General features: G+C 37.1%; 1 protein-coding gene across 2 annotated transcripts in view; it reads left to right on the plus strand.

Annotated features, from left to right (window-relative positions):
• The window catches only part of Klp10A (kinesin-like protein 10A), a 94,173-nt gene that overhangs the window by 37,798 nt on the left and 32,441 nt on the right, over window positions 1–23,934 (plus strand). For both annotated transcript variants that reach the window (XM_068770068.1, XM_068770069.1), the window contains 2 exons: window positions 965–1,155; window positions 16,115–16,151. In XM_068770068.1, the coding sequence (XP_068626169.1) occupies window positions 965–1,155; window positions 16,115–16,151 (228 nt within the window). The remainder of the gene's footprint in view (window positions 1–964; window positions 1,156–16,114; window positions 16,152–23,934) is intronic.

The raw sequence follows: 23,934 nt of genomic DNA on the forward strand, positions 1-23,934 counted from the left end.
TTAATAGGGTGTACCATATACTAATTTACCGTAAATATGCCATTCATTCACTCACTTAAAGTTGTTGCACCTATAAATGAACATCCTGTATACGTTTTAATAGGTATTTATAATGATAAACTCTATAGCGATGTTTATGTCGCAGCTAATTGAAACATATTTTTATCACTCCAAAGGCCTTCTGTCCAAATAAACGTAGTGTCAACAGTATATATATTTATACAAGGTGATTGGTTATAGGTGTAAAAGGGCCCATCACTCTATATAAAGTGATGACTCTGAAATATGTCATACTTTTTATTTATGCGATATGCGAATGCGATAGATCAATAACTTCTGACAAAAACAAAGTCTGTTATGACAGTAAACAATATGTGTTTTAAATATGTAATAATATGAATTTTGAAAACTGTTTTTTTTCTGAAACTACTAAACAATACATATCACATAATAATCGACAGACGTAAATAGACAACAAATTTATTCACCCCTACAAAGCTTTTATAGCTATGTTTAATCACACGGTTTACGCGTATATTATCCAATGGTTTCTCAATTTATTTAACTTTTTTAATAGGTCGCTAGTAAGATCCTATTTAATTTTGTTTTCCAAAAAGTTGCAAAAGAAAGAATCACAAATCAAATTAAAAATTAAGTTTACAAAAATGTACATACATGCCAAATCTTAGGAGACAAGGCTTGCGTTACGTAAATACATTAGATAGACAGGAAATGAATAATGCATTATTAAATTATTAAAAATGAACAAGCAAATGGTATATAAATACAAACATTTATATCGGGTTACCCAAATGTTGAAGGTCTTTAACCTTGAGCTTATTTATTTATTAATTATTCTTTATTGTACACGATAAGATACATTTATTTTGATTATTTGTGAATTTAATAGATGTTATTTACCAAAAAAAAGGAATTATAAGAGATTGTATATTTTTGTTGTCAGGTCGAATCCATTCGGCCATCGTGTCGGGGGTGAACCACGAGACGCGGTCGGTGACGGTGGAATGGTACGAGCGCGGCGAGACCAAGGGCAAGGAGGTGGAGATCGACGCCATCCTCGCGCTCAACCCGGAGCTGGCGGGCACGCGCCACCACTCGCAGCACCTCCAGCCCGTACCCAACAAACTGGCCAGGGTGAGCAATATCTTCAAATAATATAAATTTAAATCTGATTTCTAGAATATACTGTTTATGTATATACTGTGAGACATCCGAGCATCAATCCTTTTATTTACCGGACTTACATTTACCAAGTGACATTTGCAATTCAGCAGGTTCAGGGCGCAGAGGGCACTTAACCTAAGAAGTTTTTTAGGGTAGCGAACTTTGAAGGTTCCCTTTTTTGACTGGATCTGCATTGTTGCCCAAGTGGCATTTGCAGATGTCGCTGGTTCAAGGTGTCAGGACGTAGAAGGGCGTCTACCCTTAGATCCCTTAGAACGTTTAGCATTCCCACTTAAGGCCGCTAGAGAGAGCAGATTCTCTCAATGCGGCTCGACTAGAATCTCCCTTATGGTTGTACAACTAGTGTATGCACAAAGGAGCAATATAACTCCGAGTCAGCCAATCCAGTGTTAGACTAGCCGTTGTAACGTCCGGATGTCTCACAATAATATAGACCAGGGGTGGCCAAACTGCGACTCGCGAGCCGCATGCGACTCTATGAACGATTATTTTTGATTCCGATTGATTGTCGAATTGTTTCTATATTTTTATTTATATTACTTATGTCTGCTCTGGGAAATCTAAACAATTACTGGTGTGAATAATAATAATTATTATTCCATCATGAAATTAGCGATATCCAAACACCGATCGTAATTAACTAACCGGCATCTTAAGTATTGTTAAGAGTGCTGTCATATACTTTGTGACAATTCTGTATCATTAAACAAAGTTTTAATTATATAAGATTGTATACCGTGAATCGAATCCCTGACCTACGATCGCAAGTCTCAGTCCTGTAGAGCTGCTCAATGTAAAACATATATATATTTAAGATCATTATTTTTGTGCTATTGTTGCATCAGTCCTATTCAAATAAAAAGACATCGAATCATGTTATATCAATATTGTCCTCTTTTAATATTTAAGCTGTGTTCCTATGACAAGCATAAGAGCGTAAATGTTATATTGTATAAACCAGGGGTGAGCAACCTTTTTACTCAACGTACCAATTTAAATTTTGAAATTTTTTGGCGGGCCTGCACATAAAGTAACACTTATATTTATAATGAACATTAGAATAATAAAATCGCCTGTATTCGTTATATTGGATGTTTGAACCAGTCACTGTGTGAGTAACTCGTCAAAAATAAATAGTTTTCGTTTAGTATGCATTACGTTTATGGCAATATTTTGTTGGGAGAGAGTCGATAGAATAAAATCATTATCTTAGCGCTTGGCAGGCCGCATAGACTTGTTAAAACAGCCGAATGTTGCTCATTTCTGGTATAAACCATTAGACAAGTTGAAATTTTAGATTCACCATTGGCTTATATTAGGGGGACTGGAAAGTAACGTCGTCTCTCGACGTATTTTGCAGAAAAAGCGATTGATTTTTACCGCTCTGGCATTGAAAATTTGTATACGAGACGGCAAAAGATTGTTGATAACGAAGGTGAATGTATTGTTGATTAGAATTAAAAACTTGTGGAAAATGTAGTTGTGTGAATTTAACTTAAGAAAGCGACGTTACTTTCTGCTCCCCCTAATATATTTACAATTGCGTCTCACATTGCAATTATCTTGAGATTACCTATAAAGTCTGCCATTAAAAACGTTATGCCGTTTATAATTCCTACTCAATTTTTCTCGACTATACCGTTAAGTATGAAATTTTTAATTAATGTTATCTAACTGGTGTTGCCTTCGTATAAAAATTGACTCCAAATCAATATGCTAAAGAGTGTACTTACACATTGAAATTAATATAATGTTACAATCAAATAAATATATATAGCAATGAAATATGATTGTAATGTTTGTTTTGTACAAATGATTACGGTTTGTTAAACACGTCGAAACTTGCTAGTGCTGCGTGTGTTTGAACCAGGGTCAATGTACACGTCGCTCGCGCTTGCCTGCGCTTGTCGTAAGACAATTTGCCAATTTGCGTCCGGGCGTGTGCGCGAGCGCGCCGTACCGTTAGCGGCGCGTCCTCCGCTGTTCCGAAACGAATCGCGTCGCACGCTATTCCGTTACCGCCTTTTACCTGGTCGAAACCATCTCCAAGTCTTCACGTAACCATCCCTTACCTGTCTATAAACCACCTCCCGGTACTCTCGTAGCCTTGTATTAACTGTCTAGAAACCATCTTCTAGTCGTCTCGCTACCATTCTTTAGTAGTCTCAAAATAGTTTCTGAGTTGTTTCGAAACAACCAACCCTCTGGGAGCTTTAGCGCGAGGTCATTCCATGGAGCGTTTGCTTAAATGATCTTAGAAATCGAAGGCAGTTCGATACGTAATAGTGTCCATATTTAATGGAATCAGGCGATATTTTGCGGAAGTCCATCATAAGTAAGAAAAGGAACAAAATTTAGCCACTTCCGCACATGCAGTGCTAGTCGTGCGATAAAGTGCACCGCCCACCTGCCCGCTGATAAATGCGTATGCGGCAAACAGTGCGAATTACACAACTGCCACCGTTAAATCACTCAACACGTGTTGTTTCTTTTAAATTTAATTGAATACCAACTATATCTTCTTTACCATTTTAAAGTTTATATCTTGTTCCTAATTGTGGCTGCTTCGGTTACCTTTCTGCAGTGTTCAAGGAAGGATCCTCTTCCTTCTTTCTCTACCATGACGGAGGCGATGGTCGCCTCCGCAATCCTTTTCCCCAACCGGCATTCGGTGTCAATTCGGAGTCCTCCGAATGCGGGACATTCGGCTACCAGGTGGATCACGGTCTGATCCACACCTGGTTCACAGAAGCGCGAGGGAGGATCCCTTGAGTTTAAACCTATGAAAGTGCTCGGAGAATCTCCCGTGCCCCGAAAACAACTGGATCAAGAGTGCGTCCACCGAAGAAAGTTTCCGTGTTGGCGATGCCGTCGTACCTTCCATATAACTCCTATTCCATTCGTCAAGCATTCCCAGCCTAAGCTCTCGCTTGACGAATGAGATGGGGCATTTCTCGTAATCTTCCTTCTTTCTCTTCTTTGACTCTTTAGGGCTGCGTCCTTGGTCAGTTGGTCCGCCCTGGACCTGAGTTACGTTGACGAGGTGTAGGCCAAGCGCTCTGCACTCGGTCGGTCTTAACCGACACTGTTGCCTATATACGTTGTAGACCAGGAACAAAAAAAAAATCGTTTTTCTCTCATTAACTTGCAATTAATCCCTAAATCAAGGGCAATAATAACGCCCATAATCATTTCACAACCGTCCTTGCAACCGTTTCGCAATGGATTTGTTTCCGTCCCGCTTTAACTCCACAATAATTTCAAAATGCATAATTTCTTAGCAACATCACCGCTAACATGGCAGGTAATCTAACCTTGTCGCAGTCCGCAATCCGCGTCGGCCGAGCTGATTAGAAAATCAAATGCAATAAATCCGCGCGGCTTTCCACCCCGCGCTAAAGGTCACACCGCGCGATTCGAAACGACGGTCCGCAGTTGCAACCCGCTACCGCGCTGAGTCATACCGCTCGACCAGTCCCAACAGCGGTCGGTGTTTAAGAAGCCACTCTGCGTGGATAAGCTATGCGTTCAAATTAACAGGAAGCCATAGTTTATCGATTAGCGGAGGCGGTTGAACCGCGTGCCGGCCTGCGACGGCTCTCTTTGTTTGGGACCGTAGCGCGTCCCCAATAGACGCCACAGTTGTGCCCGTAGATCCAACGACGCCGAATGTGCACCAGACCCGGTTTAAATAGAATAAATCACGAACTGATTGCAGTGAAAATGAGTTTCGAAAACACCTAGGTAGACATCGGTACCGGTCGCCGCTGGAAATGTAGACATGTTTCCTCTCATCATCAGTTGGCAGGTGATCATTTGCACCGCACGGCATCCGCGGCTTAAGTTCATTAGCACCGTTGTCAAGGCAACGAATCTCACGCAACTAGATGTGCAGGCAAGTAGATATAACCACATGCGGGAGGGCGCGCATCGATCGCATGGCGACCTTCGCCGCGACGATGGGCGACCTCACGTGGAACGCCATTGATTATCGGCCGCCGGTCAGTTGAGCTGCACTCGGCGGCCCAGTCGGTGGCACTGTTTGACGCACGCTGTTCGATCAAGGAGCCGTCGGGCTCGTCGTCCGACGAGGGCGGCTTCCTGCGAGAGGGGGCGGAAGTGGACACAGCGGACGCCGGGCACACGCTGCCCGTGCGCAACTCACGCTCGGTACGAAAAAACCAGCTGCCGAACGCCGCACACGCACGCGTTACATACATACATACAAACATACATACATACTCAAACTGTATAGCCCGAGCTGAAACAGCGCCATGGCACCTCGAACCCGCTGAATGTCCAAATGCCACTCGGGCAGCAGTGAAGGTTCGGTGGACATCTCATGCAGTTTTCATATATTTTCCGTGTATTTGTTTGGGTCAATAACACCCGGCCATGACCGTTTTCGAGCCTTCACTTTTTTGGACATGTATGCGTAGTTAATACTGTAACTCAAAAATCAAAAACACTATTTTATGTAATCTCATCAAAACGAGACACGCGGCGTCTGCGGCGGACGGTGAGTGTAAACGCACCTTTACAGCACGCACTTTACCAATTAAGTTGCTCCACGGTGTTTGCGCACACGTACGGCTTGTTACGCTGTCAGTCGTAGCCTCTTTGTTACGTAGCTGTAGTGATATAGAGCACATTTTTTTTCATTATTCTAATGGCTTATTTCTTTTTTTATATAAAAAGTTTTTATATCAATGTTTATGTTATATGCTGAAATAGAATTTATTACCTTTAGAATTGAAATAAATAATACACAGATATTGATAATGACATCACTGACGGTATTTAATGAGTAGCTATTGATCCGTCAAAAACAAGTATAAAGGAAATGTAGGAAAAAACTTTGTTGCATTCAGCCACTCCATTGCATTATTGTCGCACTGGAAACCTGTATTTTGTCGTCGTTTTAACAACTGTTCAGAAAAAATGTAAGTTTGTGATGTTAATGAATTATGTTCTTCTTATTATGAGCTTCAAACGAATACAGAAGAGTATTTCAAAATGGCGCATTAATTTTAGAAGGTTTGCACGAAGAAAACTTAATTTGGGAGAGGACGCGGTGTAAAAGTCTATTCCTTTTTATTAACACAAGTTCTTGTATGAAACTAGACATAAGTTGTAACAGGTATCACTACTGTTTATAAGAATCAAAAATATTTTTACGTACTGTGGATTCTGAAAAAAATTAAAATAATGCAATTGGACGTAAAAAGTTTGGACATAGGAACTATATTTGATATTGTTACGTACTGTGGGTTGTGACTGAATGAAACACCACTGGTTCATAACGAGTCCTTTATTTACAATGGTCACCCTACTTTAACACAGTGTACTTAGTCCAAACTTCGCTTCCAAATCGCTCAAGACATCACAGTCCAAATAACTTAACAAATAGTCACTTTGTGACACTAATCGTAGATGTTAATGTTATAACTCAAAAAACAACATTGAACTGTCGACATGGGGAGTACACCTATTTATACTACGGAGAAGGTTCTAGTAAGTTCGAGATAGTACTCGGTTAGAATTTCCGAGAAGCGTACACAAAAATCTATAAATAACTTCAAGGTCACGCGTGTTTACGGCACTTCTTGATAGAGTTCCGTGTTTATTGTTTCAAGGGTTCTGTAACTCGTGATTTGTAACAATATATCAATTTAAGAGTGTCATGGTTGTTTAATAGATAACCTTTTTAGGTCGAAAGTCGCTTGATGCAGGCCGCTTCCAGCCGGTGCTTTAGGGAATCAATGTGGAAGTTATATGTCCAGTAGTGTACTTTGGTTGAACTGATGATAATGATTCATTGTTGTCTGACAATTTACTTCATCAGAGAACGTTCTTTTTTTAAATAAACATGTTTTTAAACGGTTTTATTTAGTTCGACCCGTACGGAATTTATTTGGATCAAAATTAGAAATTGAAATTTAAGCACCTTCCCGTTGTCAGATTGATCTGAAATTTGGTACACACATTTAATTTAGATGACAATACAATATAATAAAATCATAACATACATAATATACAATAAATAAATTATAAATATAAAATGGCCGCCGATACAAAATGGCGGATTACGTATTTTTTCTTAACCCCTTCAATATGGGTATCAAATGACAGGGCTACACTAGTAAAAGACGATGATTATGTCAAAATTTTAATTCAAGATGGACGCCGTTCCAATATGGCGGACTAGGTAAATATTTTTCCACAACCACCACAATATGGGTATCAAAAAACCGTTTAGCTTAAAAGTTTTTTAAATGTTTTTACTCAATACCTACACTGGATGCTTAAAATGTAATAATTATTTATCTGTTTCTGGGAACTGTTCATAGGACTGTAATGGATTCATTCATTTGGTTGTCGCTATGAGGAAAATTGCGCTTTGTCCGACTTGATCCGAATGGATTTGTCCATTTTTGGCAACTAATGCAAGCCATTTTTTTTCGTAAATAATTAGACTAGAGTGTTCGCTTAGTAAACTCATAAATAATCTTACACAGTCTTCTGTATTGAAAGATGACTTATTTCAAATAAGTGACGAGGCGAAAATGTGTAGATAAATAACGCCAAGTGTTCGTATTGGCGGCGCTGAGATATATTTTCTCCCTTACCTATAGGGTAGAATTTGACTCATCGTTTTTAATCAGCTTACCTTACGCACGTCTCTACACCAATGACGTCATAGTAAGTTTTTAATTGATTATTCGAAAGATGCTTGCAGCCGAAGTCTTATCAGAAATGGAGATATCCATAGACGATTTAGTCACTAGACTAGCTGGAAGTATCGCTTGTAGTGCTTGGAGGGCTGAAGAGTTCTCAAATGGCGATCAGAAGCCGGACTGCGTGGACCCATGATATAGTAAAGTCTATATTTGGGGAAGGCATATGCTTGGCAGTGGTCGTTCATCGGCGTTCGTACTTTCTGCAGGACTTACTTAAACTGATCATTGTGAACACGGCTTTCTAATTTGCAAGAGGCCTTTTGATTTCTAGATGATTAAATTCTTATTTGCAGACAGAGTGTTTATATTTATATTAGGTTAGCAAAGTTTGGTGATCGACGAGAAGTGCAAATGGTTAGCACTGCGCCAGTGGCGATTCCCACGCGCATTTCGCACGGGTATTGTGGGTTTGCGGGCTCCGTTGCGAGTAGCTCGTTTCCGCGCATTCATGCGTCGCACCTAATTTCCTGTCCCCACCAGCATCACATCGATCTCGCTACCATACCCTAACATTCATCAAGCCTAACATTTGAAACTCGAACATTAATGTATATTATATTGTTATGGACAATACCAATGTGGTTGATTGTGATATACGTTGGAATGAAATAAATAAACTTATTTCTAATTAAATCTTCACAACAATATGAATGAAAATGTATGATGCTAAATATAGCAGTTTAAAAGATAACGGGCTAATATCTAACAACGCCCACCTTCAGACGTTTATAAACATGACTAGATACATGAGAATATAATTCAAGGAAAATAATTGCAAATAAGTTGGTATATTAGTTGAAATTAATGTTTTTCATAAAAGAAATTTACTTGCGTTATGTAATAAGTCAGAGAAATATCAGAGATATTGGTCTTAGAGTTGTCGGTTGGATTGAGAATGATTGTTGTAATAGCCCTCTAGAATAAGAGACCGTGGGACGAGAAAAGGTGAAGGAGAAGGGCTCTAAACGCAAAGGAGGGAAGACATCTTATATGTGGTGGGAGCAAGAGATCCTTAACTGCCAAATATACAGAATGATAAAGAGAAATGTAAGTCTAGTACCAAAATTAAAGCTAAGGAAAGCTAAAAGATATAATAAATCATTCTGACACAATTTGTAATGTTTCGTGAGAAGTTAGTTATGTTAGCCCTAAGGCTTTTACAGCTTCATCGAAAAAGAATTCACGGAGCGGAAGGATCCGTGAACTATACTAAAAAACGTTTCAGAGTCTACACGTGGCACTCCGAGGAGAAAGCGGTGAAGGCGAGACTTACCTGATCTTGTCAATGTTAAAATTCTGACACAACTTAGCGGTGCTCTTATATGCGACTACCCGACGTCAAACGATAGCGCGTGGCAATCTACTACCAGCGCCATCTATCGTAGTCATCTGAAGTAACGAAAAAAATTAAAGTTAAAATGGCATACGGTTTAATCATGTATCTAAAAATATAAATTTTCAGATCCTTTTGTATTGTAAAGATAAGTTTTTACAATAAAACTTGCAAATGAATTACCTAAAGTGATAAAAAATAAATAACCCGATTGAGTTTATTGTGGGCGCTTATATTTAATGAAGCAAGACAGCCTTGTTTACCCAATGAAGCTACGTGGATGGTCTTCTTCAGTCGGTTGCAATATTAATCATAGAAGATGTGAAATCAGGACGTGAACCAATATTTTACTATAGTCAAAATGTAAATATTTATTTTTGTAAACAATTATTTTTACCTAAAGTTAAACAATTTATGGCCTAATTAGCTTTTAAGTTTCACATTCCTGTCTTACATCATGCTAATTTTTAATCAAAAATGTCGGTGTATTGATTGCTGTTTTGCTTTTTGGAAGCAGCGGCGAAGATGATATTTTATTTCTAGCTGTTCAAACGATTTCCGTTGACAATAGAAACCTGCTCGTAAAAGTTGTAGTAAAAACATTAATAATACGTAAGTACGTCTACTACTGACCATAATGAATAGAGATCAATGAGTCCTAGATTCTCAATCTATGTTTTAAAAGGAAATCAATTTTTGATAGCGGAAAAAAAATTAAGTTTAACTCAGTCTGTGGAATAGTGTAAAAATCATTACTTGTGAATTCTTTAAGTTATACTACTATGATTAAGAAGTAATGTGAAATTGATATTTCAAACTCCCGTGCATTAGAGAAGCAGGTAATTTTTTTCCTAGCTTGGTAGAACAAACTATAAAGTTTGTTTGTCAAAAAATTTAATTTTCTTCGAGTTACACGTGTTTCGATTGGTGCCAAAATCGCTCGGTTTTTTGAAAAAAAAAGTGCGTTTAAAAACTCAACTGATATCGTTCCGAAACTAAAGTAGTCACCTGCCATTGCTGCATAGGATTATTAGCTATTAACAAATTGAAAATGATAATGCGGGGACGCCATTTTGACAGTTAAAAACCGATTTGAAGAAGATCTTGAAGGGCGATACTGGAAAAAGACTATTCCGATTGTTTCGAAGACTGGATAACGCGTTAGCTAAAGTACTTTTTATCATTTTTATCGTTTGAAGGGGATGAAATTGGTTTGAAAGAATAATTAAAGAATTCCCCCTATTTTTTGATCAGAGCTTATAATCATTAATTATTAATACATCATTAAAATGTGTTTGGCTCTTTCTTAAAGAACTTTTTTTCGCTGTAACCTTGTTCTTATTTTCCGTCGGAGTTTAATGTTGCGGCAATTTATTTTTCGCTCTTTGAAAAACTCAAGCGGTTTAATGGCTTGCGAATTTCACTCGATGATTTCGAAGGAAGTTCCCTAAAGATCGTCGTAATTTTCCCGCTAATTATTTTGAAATGGGATACGATACCGTGCTCCCATTAATTAATTCTGTGTAATATGATATTCAATAGTACATAATTACTCCTCGGAGTCTCATTAGCAAGTTAATAGCCTGACAGGGCTGTACAGGGCTATGTCCGGGATTGCTCTACAAGAATGAATCAGGACGAAAGAGTTCCGTAGACGAATTAAAGTAACCGATATAGGCCACTGGTTTGGCAAGTTGAAGGGATAGTGTGCAGGTTACATAGCGCCTAGAACAAATAGCCACTAATGGAATCGGGCGTTATTTTACGGAAGTCAATTCTAAGTAAGAAAAGGACCAATATTTAGCTACTTCCGCACATGCAGTGGTAGTCGTGCAATGAAATGCACCGCCCGCCAGCCCGCAGGAAGACGCTGGATGTAAAACGCTTCGTCTTTTTGGTATTCTCTGGGTAAAATCTATGTACAACAGTGGACGTCTACTGCTTTTATTATTAATGATGATGTGGTAACGAAACGTGATATCCCCGCCCCCGCTGAATAAAAAACCATCGCCGTTATAACTTTTATCGTGTTTCTAAATATTTACAATCTACGAGTTCCAATACACCATGTCAATTTTTTTCATAATTTTCTGGTTAAAATGGCCGAAATAGGCAGCTATCTTTTTTTTTCTAATAAAAAACAAACTAAAGTACAAATAAGAATAAAAAGTTTATACGATATATGTACTGACTTCACTCCTATTGATTGATAAATAATTTCACTGCTTTATGTAGATAAAATTTTTGGGATATAATTATTATATAGTTTTTTCGTCTCTCCTGAAATGTTTCATTTTTGGACTTATCATTTTATTCGGTTGGGACGGCGAGCGGTGATATAAAGATTTAGTTATACCTGACAAAGATTCTGCTGTAATAGAATGTATATGAGTTATAGAAGTTAAAAAATATTATCGGTATTAATGGCCGTATACATTTGAAATTAACTAATAAAAATACTTTTTTCTTTCTTGATATTTCATACCGGCAATTGTGATAACATTTAAATAATCGTTAAACATAATAATATGAAGTGTTTGCGTGTGCCAAAAATAGTCGCACCTTTTCCCGTCTACTGATGGGATTGAATATTGCACGTTTTAATTAAGTTTGTGCCGACCCGTCTGCCGCCGCTAATCCGTTTAGGGTCGCTGCGGGCGCTCAGGAAATTACGTAACACCTGCCCGCTGACCTACTTTGCGTTTCTTATCTTATCGTTACAGCCCTTGCATTAAATGCACCGCAATTGTGCATTCTTTGAAAGTATATACTAGTGGTACATAGAAGCCAATTCGTTTATTGTCGTCGTTAAAGTGTCAGCCGTCACTGCGAAACATAGGCTTTTCCCTGAAGGTCGCCACGATGATCAATTTTACGCTTCTCGCGTCCAGCGACATCCCAGGACTCTAACAATGTTGTCAATCGAATCATATATTATTGAGTTTTAAATTGAAGTTAACACTTTTAGTGCCGGGCGAAAAAGATGTGCCTACGTGTAAATAACCAGTCGAATTTCATAGTTTTACTAGGTTTTGGGAAAATACGCATAAAGAAGAGAAACAATATTTACATGATTCAAAAAGCAATAAACTGTGGATGAAGTAAAGAACAAAACTTTGACTAGTTTTTTTTTCTAGACATTAAAAATTATGTAAATGGAAAAGGTATAAATATTCATAAAAATAGTAAAAGTCGAGTTCTGTCTTACACAACGTATTTGCATATACAAATAGTCATCTTTTAATCATAATTTTATATGGACTAATTATTATGATGTATATCTGGGAACTGTTCGATAAGAGCCCAAAGCCACAGCAAATGACGTCGCAGCTTGTATGTCGCTGGAGCGGCAACCATCGGTGTTTATGTTAGATTTCAGTACCTCCATATTCGGTCGTCTTCCACAGAGTTAAAATGAAAACCTATATTTTTAATTCTCTCATAATGAAATTAGATCATTTATAACGTATTACCAATTTATTTTGTAATAAAGTTCTTCCGCAATGCGAATAGTAAAGCGCTGTAAAGCGCGGGCCGATATATCGGCTCTGTCACTAAAAGGGTTAATAAACATATATATCAAGCCTCAATTCTTTCCTCTGTGTTAATTGTTAAGTAAATCGAGCGAAGGCGTTTACGATTACCCACGCCAAACAATAGCGCGAGGTAATCGACTGCAAGCGCCATCTAGTAACGTTCCTATGCACTAGTGTAAATGTTGATCACTAGTCTACTAGTTCATTCTTGACTAACTCAAGATTAAAATCAGGCTCTCGACAATTTGTTAGTAACGGTGCTTAACCCTTAATAGCCTGATTTACGAAAGTGATTTTTTTTAATATTGCGTGTTTGCTTGAGGGTCTAGATGAAGGGAAAAATAGTTTTTTTTTTAAATTTCCATGGAAAGAATATTATACAACTGTAAAATATGTACAGCCAACCTATAAAAAAAAAAGAATAGTAATGTGAACATTCGGTTTAAAAGATTGATATCAAAATTGAAACTCTAGGCTATTAAGGGTTAAGATACTTTGGCAAAACGCACAGAATATCAGATGAATTGAAATAACTACTGCTTGTAGGGAATGTTGAACGCTACACTGATTAGGTCTTCTGTAACTGTACTCCTTACTAATACTGCCCTGGGTAGAGCAGACGATAGGATGGCGTTAATATTTTGTCATTGATTCGGTGAAGGTGTGACAAGACGGACACGAATGGAGAAATAAACAAGACAGAAATAATTATTCTTCTCACCCACAGCATGACTAAGAATAAATTATATGGACAATTACGATTTTGCCTAAGAATTTATAGTGTGATTGGCGGGGATTTTCTGAGAAGTCGAAATAAGGGTCCTGTACTTTCTGAATTTCATAATTCAAATAACTCGTCACTATATAAACTTTTCGTAAAAGCAATGATGACGTCATCGTCAACGATCGTCAGTTGTTTTCAGAAGTCAGATTAGCTTTGAAATAACTTGTCATTAGTTACGTCGAAGCGTTTTAACCATATGCGCTACGAAATTTCACAATTGCGACGATGCAATCTAGAGCTGTAGTTCGAGAAATAATCTTGATGTTAAGCGATGTATGCACCTCGTTATTTTCATTTTTGCAAAAAATATCTATCAACACGTCGATAGGCATGTACACGTTGTTCTTTATTTTGAGACAAAAATATCTCGACGTGCCATGAACGTCTTTTTAAAGCAAGTGCGCAAGGCGCTTAAGACATACATGGTTTCCAGCAACGAAAAAAGGAGAAGAGGAAGATATATTAATATGTGAATTGGATTTTTTTTCGCTACGACGTTTCGCCTGTGTGTAGGTCAAGTACTGATCATTTGACTATGAGCCTCGTTACGTGAATTTAATGCAAGTACATCGATAGCCTTTCAGCGATGTCACTGCCATAACACATTGCCGTAGCGAAAGGCTTGGAACTCCCAAAGCCAGTTAGGGTAGGTTCGATTCCTAAAATATTTCATGTATATAATTTCTCGCACTGCTGATAAATGAGCAGTGTTTTAAATAAATCTGCACGAGTGAATTAATAACCCGAAAGTGATTCCGAGAAGTCGTTTGGTTCAAATGTTAACCCTTTCCTTACCGCAGTACCAGGCAGTGCGAAATTTTTCATTTAAGTGTTACATATTTAAAGATTTTACTAGTATATTAGTTAAAAATGGAAGTTAGGATAATTCTTAGTAATTTATCTGGCTGTGATAAATCTTGAAATAGGGATCTACACTTAAGTCCATATTACAAACTTTTACGTTCATATTTAGATTCCCGTCTTTTGCCATTTGCACTGCAAACAACGCACCTTCTACTTTGATTTATTTCTACTGATTTATAAATTAAAAGTAAAACGTCTTTCTTAATCTATTAAGGTTGACCTTAGTAGATTATTATTGCGGTGATACATTTTTATATTTTAAATTTTACTTTCCAAATACGTAGTATGTTTTCGAAGAAGTTTTTAAGTAAAGGCGCGTTCAATAAAATGATTGTACCCTTAGAGGAATCAATTCAATAACAATGCAATGTTAGGAACGGCAAATGGATACCGTCCAACATTTGCGCTGGTAACGAAAGGGTTAATATTAGCGATGATCTCGCAGTGAGAGTCGATGAAATAGGTTTTAGTATATTGCACCGCATGTTAACCTCCTTGCGGCCGATTGGTTGCAATTATACGAGCCATTTGCACGAATCGGGTGATTAATATAACCTGTTACGTCACACGCCGTTGAGTTATTTGTGCTGTCGTACGCTCTGTCATAATTACAGCTGTTGCCAATAGATTGCGATGTAAAGTACAAGTTTAGATTTATTCTTTGATTAAAGTTATGCCGTGTTTTGATTACTCCTTCTCGTAATCATCATTGCTCAGAGACACCTTCAACAGATGCTTCCATATTGTGTACTTCCACTCTCAGACTTTTAGCTTCTCTGAACATCTGCAGCAGCTTCTGGTTTAAAATAACGACGAAGTTATCAGGTGACTGTCCAATCGGACTTGATAGTGTTATACGACCAGGTTTAGTTCTTCATCATTTTGCATCTAAGCACGGTAATGTGTCACAGTAAAGTATTATGTTTTATTAGTCAACTTTAAAAATATCTCCAGTAGAGCGGGAATATTGCTGTTCAACATGGTGGATCTAAACACGCACAAAAACACTGTTTCGATTAATCAGTGATCCTGTTTATACACGTTTTCTTTATTGTGGTGTAGAATTGGTCACCGTCTCCAATCACATATGTAAGGCACAGACTTCATCATTTATTTACCTGAGATGCTTAACCATCACCCTCTATTTCACAGCATTTATGCAATACTATTGAATTTACCGAGTTATATCAGATTACTAGACTTTGAATAGTGTAGTAATAGAAACAAAACAATAAAAATGGATTGTGTTTGTATGGAGTTGTCATATTTTATTTGTATGTTATCAACTTAAACAACTGTAAAAATAAATTTATTATCAGCCAGTTAAAAGGTAACAAAGTTGAATTAGTAAAAGCATGGACAAGCCCGCATTCGAAATACAAGTTTTAAGTTTTTTTGTTATGCAATCCGATCGTTTACCGCGATGCGGGTGTTTCGTATGTTGCCAGTGTTTCTGTTGCTGTACATTTTTTCTTTTCTGTTTATTACTGGCCCCCTTTACGTATCTGCTTTTGGTACACTAGAACTTTAAAAAATATATTTTGCACTTTTTTCTTTGCCTGATGAATTATTGTACAGTTTATTTGTAAATCTTAGCTTTATGTGTGATAATTTTTATATTTGTTTACTCATCTATTGTTTTCCTTTTTAGGATATGACCCGACAGTCCATACCGGTTGCGACGAAAGGTAAGATTTATAATCTGTCTATTCTATAATGACATTGTTTTATCTACTATAAGAAAGTGTAATTGTTTTGTCATCCAGGTTTATTTCATAAATAATTTCGTCACTTGGCATTTTATGTTTCTATAGTTCGTACGAGATGGCGTTGGTTGTATTTTAAAACGCGCTATCATTATATTCAGGTGTCACTAACTACAAAGCAATCTCACACTTTCATCAGCGCTTTCATGCCGTCCTGACACCGAGACACGTGCATAGGTAAAAATAAAATTCGATGCCGCTGCGAAAACCGTCGGGCCGTGCCGGAATCAATTTCGGTTTGTACATTACAGCATACGTCAACCACCTATTATATTAGATGAAGTGTTGCTGAAGTTTATTCTGCCACTTCATCGCTAATTCTGTCCGAAGTGGCAGTAATGTTGGCCACGCAATAGCAACTAAGTTAAGATTCGACCCTCTAGCCGCAATTGTTATATGGCTGTCTAGAGACAGTCCAAGTCGGCCCACTAACTACGTACTATTTATTTGCATACGTTTTTAATTTGGATACATCGCGATAAAAATATATTTAGAAGAAAAATGACGTAAGTCGTTAAGAATTTAAAAACAATTTTGTGACTTCCGTTGACACTGACACGTAATCGTTTCAAAATAAACTATTCCAGTAAATATATCGAGTCTGAATAATTCGTTATATGTCTTTTATTATCTTTACACTGGTGATCTTCACATTTTTCTTAATAAGTATGAAAAAATTAGATCTCTGCTTGGTACCTGTTTTCAAAAGGGATGAATGTATAGTTATCTATCAGTGTGTGTGTGTGCATTCACCGTTTTAAAGGTTTTATTAGTATTTAATAATATTTCGAGCAAAACACAGAGTAAGAGAGAGAGAGAGGTACCAATCGGTGTAACATAACTCCTGAAGATGACCTGTGGAGGGGTGAAATACGTGATGAGTGGTTTGGCGGTGACGGTTGTGTGATTGACATTGTTTGCCGCATACGCATTTATCAGCGGGCTGGCGGGTGGTGCACTTTGTTGCACGACTACCACTGCATGTGCGGAAGTGGCTAAATATTGGTTCTTTTCTTGCATAGGATGGACTTCCGCATGGCAAGCCTGATTCCATTAAATATTTAATAATATTTTGAGTCACTTTACATGTTGATCGTGTAAATCGAACCCGTGACCAATGTGCATGAGAAATAGTTTATCAAGATGTTCACTAGTTTGGTATATTGACCTTTAGTAAGTCCGGGGGTCGAAGATCGCAGTTCGGACGAGAGATTCGCTTCCCAAGTGCAGCAAGTGCGTTTCAGTACATTGTATGTTAAATAGCTCGCGATTATTATCACGTGTGTGTTGCTAGATTAAAAATATTTTAGTAGTAAGTTACTTTGTGTTACTTGAAAAAAAAAATAGAATTAATTTCTGCTTTATAAAGTTATTTTTTGTTTCTTCGTGTCGGCTGTTCAACATAAAGACGAAATAACTAATAAATAAGTTAAACTATAGCGTAAGGTATTTTTAAGTTTCAATGCAGTTTGTAAATGATTTACCCTAAGTACTGAATTATTAACTTGATTAGCCATAGAAAACAAAGCCTCTACAATTGCATTGCAATTGCCAACCTGTCAGTCAAGCGTGGTAATGGTAAATATCCTCATAGATAACTTTGCAGGAGATCTAAGCCTTGCAGTAGGCGTCTATGAACTGAAAAGACGAAGGATGAAGCCAAAATAGAGTCCCTCGTGGAAGTGGACTAGACCGTGGTGGACCGTGGATCACATTATCTTCAGCTATCCTGTGTTTAAAGGACTCCACCTTGATCGAAGTTGAGATGGGCAATGCCTCTTCATGGGTGACGACAAATGCCGTCCTGCATTTCTGAGGTTCTGCAGAGAAGTGGTGCATACAACCTTTGCTAGGAATAAGAGAAAGATTAAAATAAAGGGTCGGATAAAAAGAGTAATAGTAGTAGTAAGAACCAATTTAATTAGAAATGTAGACGAGGAAAGAAAGGCGATGTATGTGGGAAGAACCAGTACATGAAGAATGAAAGATTTTGTGAAGGATGTGAGGAACGGAGGGAAGGACTTTGTGAGGAGCGAAAGAGAAGAGAGCAATAGGTATAAAAAATTAAAAAAAATGTTTACACCACTTGTAATGTCCCTGCCCCCAAATAAAGCAAGTCTGCAAATCTGTATTTTAATATATTTGTAAATTGAGTTCCAACCACTTCAATCACTCGATGATCGCCCGCTCTATTTTTATTTAGGTAACCAAGACTATCCAATGGTTGTCTAGAATAAAAAGCAGTTTGCGATAACATTGCCTTTTGTACACCATATTTTGCGTATTTTGTATGATTTATTTTTATTCTCGTGAAATTTATTTAGAATCTGTACCTATTTTGACGTCACTGTCTGGAAATAACAAGGTCTAAAAATTTTCTCTACGTATTTTGAAATTAAAAATACACAGATTGATTGGTTATAGGTGTAAAGATATGAAGGGTGAATATTTATTGCTCATTTACTGTCAACGTATGTTATATCTTATTCAAACATCTATGTAATGATAATAAAGTAAGAAAAGGTTTTAAAATGAATTATTATTTACTCTCTGTCCTTGTAGACTTTGTATTGCCAGAAGTAACTGGTTTCTCAAAATTCCAATACAAAAAAAAGTAATCTAACCTATTTATCAGCGACTAAGTTTTATAGCTTTTACATCAATAACCTATCATCCTGTATAAAAGTAAAATAATCTTATTCAATTGTAATTCATAGAAAATTACACCCACATTATAATATTCCGCGTTTTAAAAGATAACACGTCTGAGTTCATTATCGCGCTTGTTATTTTTTTTTTTGCAAAATTTTAAGAGGTCATTGACCTGTATTAAAACCGAGTTCGTCTCGTTGAGGTCGCGTTTGTTTTATTTTCTTAATTAATGATTCATTTTTTTTTCAATTGCAATGAGCGTGAGAATAAGATACTTTGTACGGTAGAGTCTTGCGCAGGTGATTGACCGATAATTGCTAATTTGATTTCTATGTGTTACAGTTCAGTTATCGATAAGCAGTTATTCTTGTATATAAATGTCTCGTTTGTTTAATGTATCCGGTATAATTATCAATTTAATTTAAAACGCTTCATTTTATATGCTAGTAAATGTATACATAGTTGCATAATAAAGACAAAAGTACATTGGACGGTCTTATCACACGCAACGGATAAATAAGAAAGAGTTAATGTGTACGTACAGATAAAACATACATATATAGGTGTATAGCATACATAAAAATACAGATAATACACAATTATAAATAAAAATATTAAATTGATGAATAAATGAACAAAGAAGCAGGAAAGAAAAAACATTTTTAGAATAAATAATCAACGGCCTAGTAAATATTTTTTAACCATTTTCTTATATATAGGTAGCCGAACCTAGGATATCCTTAAAATCAAATCTTGTTGTTGTAAATCTTTTATTTGATGCAAAATAAGTATGAACGCTGTTACTTCGAACGTCTGCGATAGATGGCGCTAGTAGTCGATTGACTCGCGTTATAGTTTTACAAAGGTAGTTGTATATAAGGTCACAGACAATGAAACCTGCTACTCACTGCACCTGCAACACTTTACACAGGTCGTCGCGTTCTACATAATAAAACAAAACATCATCCAACACGCTACAACACCCGTTTTTAGTGAGCGGCCGCCCGCTCCCTAACCGCGAACAGCGTGGGCGGACCGTGGTTGGATCCGGATCCCTCTTCGGCTCGCCTGTGGTACACGCTGCCGTCCCAAACCGCAAGCACACACCACAACACACCCCGTCAAAGCTCTACCGCAAAGAGCCTTAACAACGTGCAAGTGTCGCCGTGCAAATGGTAGGCGCCCCACCAGCTTTTAGTTTCTAGTTTTAAATCTAGTTCACGGACCCTTCCGCTCCGTGGATTCAGTACCGATGAAGCTGTGAAAGCCTTAGGGCTAAAAGCAGTAACATCTTCAGAAACAATACAACAATAGAATCTGCTGTTATTAACCGCTGCTAACAAAATTTGGAATGACATCCCAAGCAGAACTTTCCTCTCATGATGGCTTTTTGAAACCCGATACTATGAAGTGTCCTTTAGCTATTCGTTGGCCGAAAAGTGGGCAACATGGCGCCTGTCATTGTCGGGAACTTTTTTTTTAAATGAATAAATAAATAATTGTTTATGGTCCTGTGGTCTGAAGTATATCCAGAGCAAGCGAATTTAAACTATATTTTTAAGGCAATTTGATATAATGTTGTCTACTTCGCTTCGGTTAGAGCTTTGAGGGCAGATATGTCCATAGGCAGTTGACGGGCTAGTCAACATTGATGTAAGAGAACTCCTTAACTGAATTATATGTGGGGTACTTTATAGGGCCGGCAGGTCTTGTGGTAAAAACAAATAAGTCCGAAGTAAAAGTGTGCATATTGATTAGCTTCGCCCGTGTTTATAACGATGTGAATGGTATTCCTAGAACAGTGTGGAATAATTGTAAAAGATATAATAAAACGATATAAGACTTGAGAAAATTTGTAAAACAAAATAAAAAGCAAATTGTAAACAAAATAATAACTGTAAAACTAAGGAATTAGGTGACGGAAGAAAGGTATCGGAAAAAAGGGGAAATGGAATAAAAGGGTAAGAGACGAAATGTTGAAAAAAAAGGATGTAGAGTGCGGAAATAAAATAAGATGCGAAATAAAATTATTAAACAAAAAGAAATGACCTTTTGCTTCCACAAGATAGGGGAACGAATTGCACCTAATAACAGGGGCCAAAAAAACAATGTAAATGATCAATTTCATTTTTATGGATTTCCTTTTTTCCATGCGCCGCTGATTATGACGTAATGTTGCTTCTGCTGTTTGAGTGTTTTCCCTTGGTGATGCTAGAACTTGAGAATGACTTTACCGATTTCATTCAAGTTTTTTTTTTTTAATACGGAATAGTAAGCTTAGGCTATTATAAATGAAATCTAACAGATGTCCACTAAAACCATACAGATGTCGAATTTTGTACAAATTTTAAATCAAATCAATTTTGTTAAAAAAATTATTTATAAATTTTAAATTATTCATTAGGTCCGTGTAGACTATGACTTTAGCACAACCCACATCAAAATAAATAATGATGCAATTTGCATTATAAATAAGGCAGATTAACAGCTAAATTTTGAGAAATTATGCAAAAAGAAAATAACGTTTGAAATTTAATGGCAGTGTTACACACATCTGTTGATAAACAAAGATTTGTTAAAAAAAATCTTAATTTGAATAAATAGTTTTGCAACGTAATTAAAATTTAAATTTTCGAATTCTAACGGAAATAAAGATGGCGCGCTATCTTGACAAATATTGGCGAAACGTTAGCGGAAATGAGGCCGAGGCGTCTTCGATTGCGCGGTGAGTCAGTGCGACCGTCGTCCTGTTCGTTTGTTAGCTGTTAGATAAGGAGGTTGGATAGTGTTGATATCCACGTGCACTCGCGGGGGTCATTGGTCTCGGGTCATCTGTTTGGCCGGCCGGACAGGTGGACGGGTTTATTGTCACACGCGAATTTTGTGAACGTAATCTTGGATAAGCGGTGCGATGCATGCTGATGCATTTACTAATGTTACATTATTAAATAAGATCATATAGAATTGCTTTTGTTATTGACGCAATGACGAATTTGAGACTTGCTTGAATTTGAGAGATGCTGGCTGATATGCCTGCGATAGCATATAAGCGATACACGAAGAACCGAAGATGGATAATCCGACCTACGACACGCCGATTGCAGAGCACTGCTATAACCCAACGACTTTTATGCTTACTATTTTAATTTTATCCATGTTCCCTAGATTGTGTGTATAATATGAACCCCTTGCGCACACAACCAAAAAAATCCACACGCGTCCAACTTGCGCGTGAGTCGTCCGATTCACGCATTGCATTGTTGTCAGCGCATTGTGTTCCCGTAAGCGATACTGCCGCTCGAATACATTGTTACAAGTGTTTCGTGACGTGTATTTTAGCTGTCTTTACGTTGTTTCCTGCCAAAGATTATAAACACCGTGATAGTCTGTGACCAACTCTATTAACATACTTATTAAATCCTCTTTATTAGATATGTAAAAAATACAAAGATTGATAAATAGAACAAGAAAATACAAAGGGTAGTCTTTTCACTAGAAGCAATTACGTACAGATAATACAAATGACGTAGTAAGATGTCGACGTGTACATACCATCATATATTAACTAATGTATTAAAAGGATCGGAAAGTAATGTCGCATTCTTAAGTTAAATTCACACGACTACGTTTTGACAAGTTTTTATTTGTGATCAACAATATATTCACACTTTATCAATAACCATTTGCAGGCTATACAAATTTTCAATGCCAGAGCGGTCAAAATCGCTCGGTTTTTGTGTAAAATATGTCGACAGAATCGGCATACTTTCCGGTCCACCTAATATATGATTTTGATCCAAAGATGATTTTTTAAATAGAATTTTCGGATAGAGCTGGTTTAGATGATGAATGATTGTAGAAACTGTTCATCCCCCTAATATAAATATATGTTAATTGAGCAGTTGCAGCAGAGCGTTATAAGACTGAGATATGCGATCGTGGGTCTCAGTAAATTCACAATTTGTGCATTAATTAATTAGAATTTAAAAATATCAAACTGCGATCGCCAACTCGTCTGATATGTGTAGCGATTATGGTATATCCCCCATAGATGACTGGCGGTGGCGTATGCCTTGCAGCAATCGTCTATGGGCTGAAAAGACGGTGATGAAATGAATATATATTTATATTTACTAATAATAAATATGATGGTGGTGATATTGTAACGGAAATATATTTATATTTCGTCACTCGAATAGAGTTGTTACGTCACAAAGGCTGACCGTTGGGGCGGTCATTGAAGTTTTCGAAGAATTATAAGTTAGGTCTTAAACAAAAAAAAACATAACGAAGAGAAATAATGTCTTTAAAAAGTTAGTTAATTTTTTTACGTATAATTAAAGTTAAAATTTTATATCGTATGATGATATAACATGCCGTATAAGAAATTATTTTACAAATGTTTCCGCAATTAATCAAGTGTTTTCGTGTTTTACATCAGTTTTCACTAAATTTTGTTGTAATTAAACAACGAAGCAATTACTATTAATGTCCATAACGATGGTACGGGCCCTCGCGAATTTAATAAATGTCGTAAATAAAATTTCTAGTTCATTGACCTATAGCAATTTCGAAAATATTGTCCGAGTGTATTACGTGTTTTATTAATGAACTAGCTGAGAGAATTGTGATTTTTTTTACGAAAATCCATATTTTTGTGTGAGCAATACAGGCAATTAATTAATTCGCTAAGAAAGGGACTAATATACAGCTACTTCCGCTATGCAGCAGTAGTCGTGCAATGAAGTGCACCGCCCGCCGGCCCGCTGATAAATGCACGTGCGGTGAACAATGCGAAACACAACTACCACCGTTAATCTACTCTACACGTGTTTCACCTCTCCACGGGGCATCCTCGGGAGATGTTAGATCGACCTGTGCCAAACACCGAGTGTCATCGCTCTGCCATTTATATGCTACCTCCCCCCTACTACCACTCAAAGTCAACGCGTCAGCGAATTTTACTAACATCTTGTATGTTACATATACATAAATATACATATACAAAAATACAAGATGAAATAGTTTAAAAGATTCTAGAGAGAAAACTCTG

Source organism: Battus philenor, unplaced genomic scaffold, assembly GCF_028537555.1.
Source record: "Battus philenor isolate CCGP_79_NKW_IND1 unplaced genomic scaffold, ilBatPhil1.0.hap1 SCAF_3, whole genome shotgun sequence".
Classification (NCBI taxonomy): domain Eukaryota; kingdom Metazoa; phylum Arthropoda; class Insecta; order Lepidoptera; family Papilionidae; genus Battus; species Battus philenor.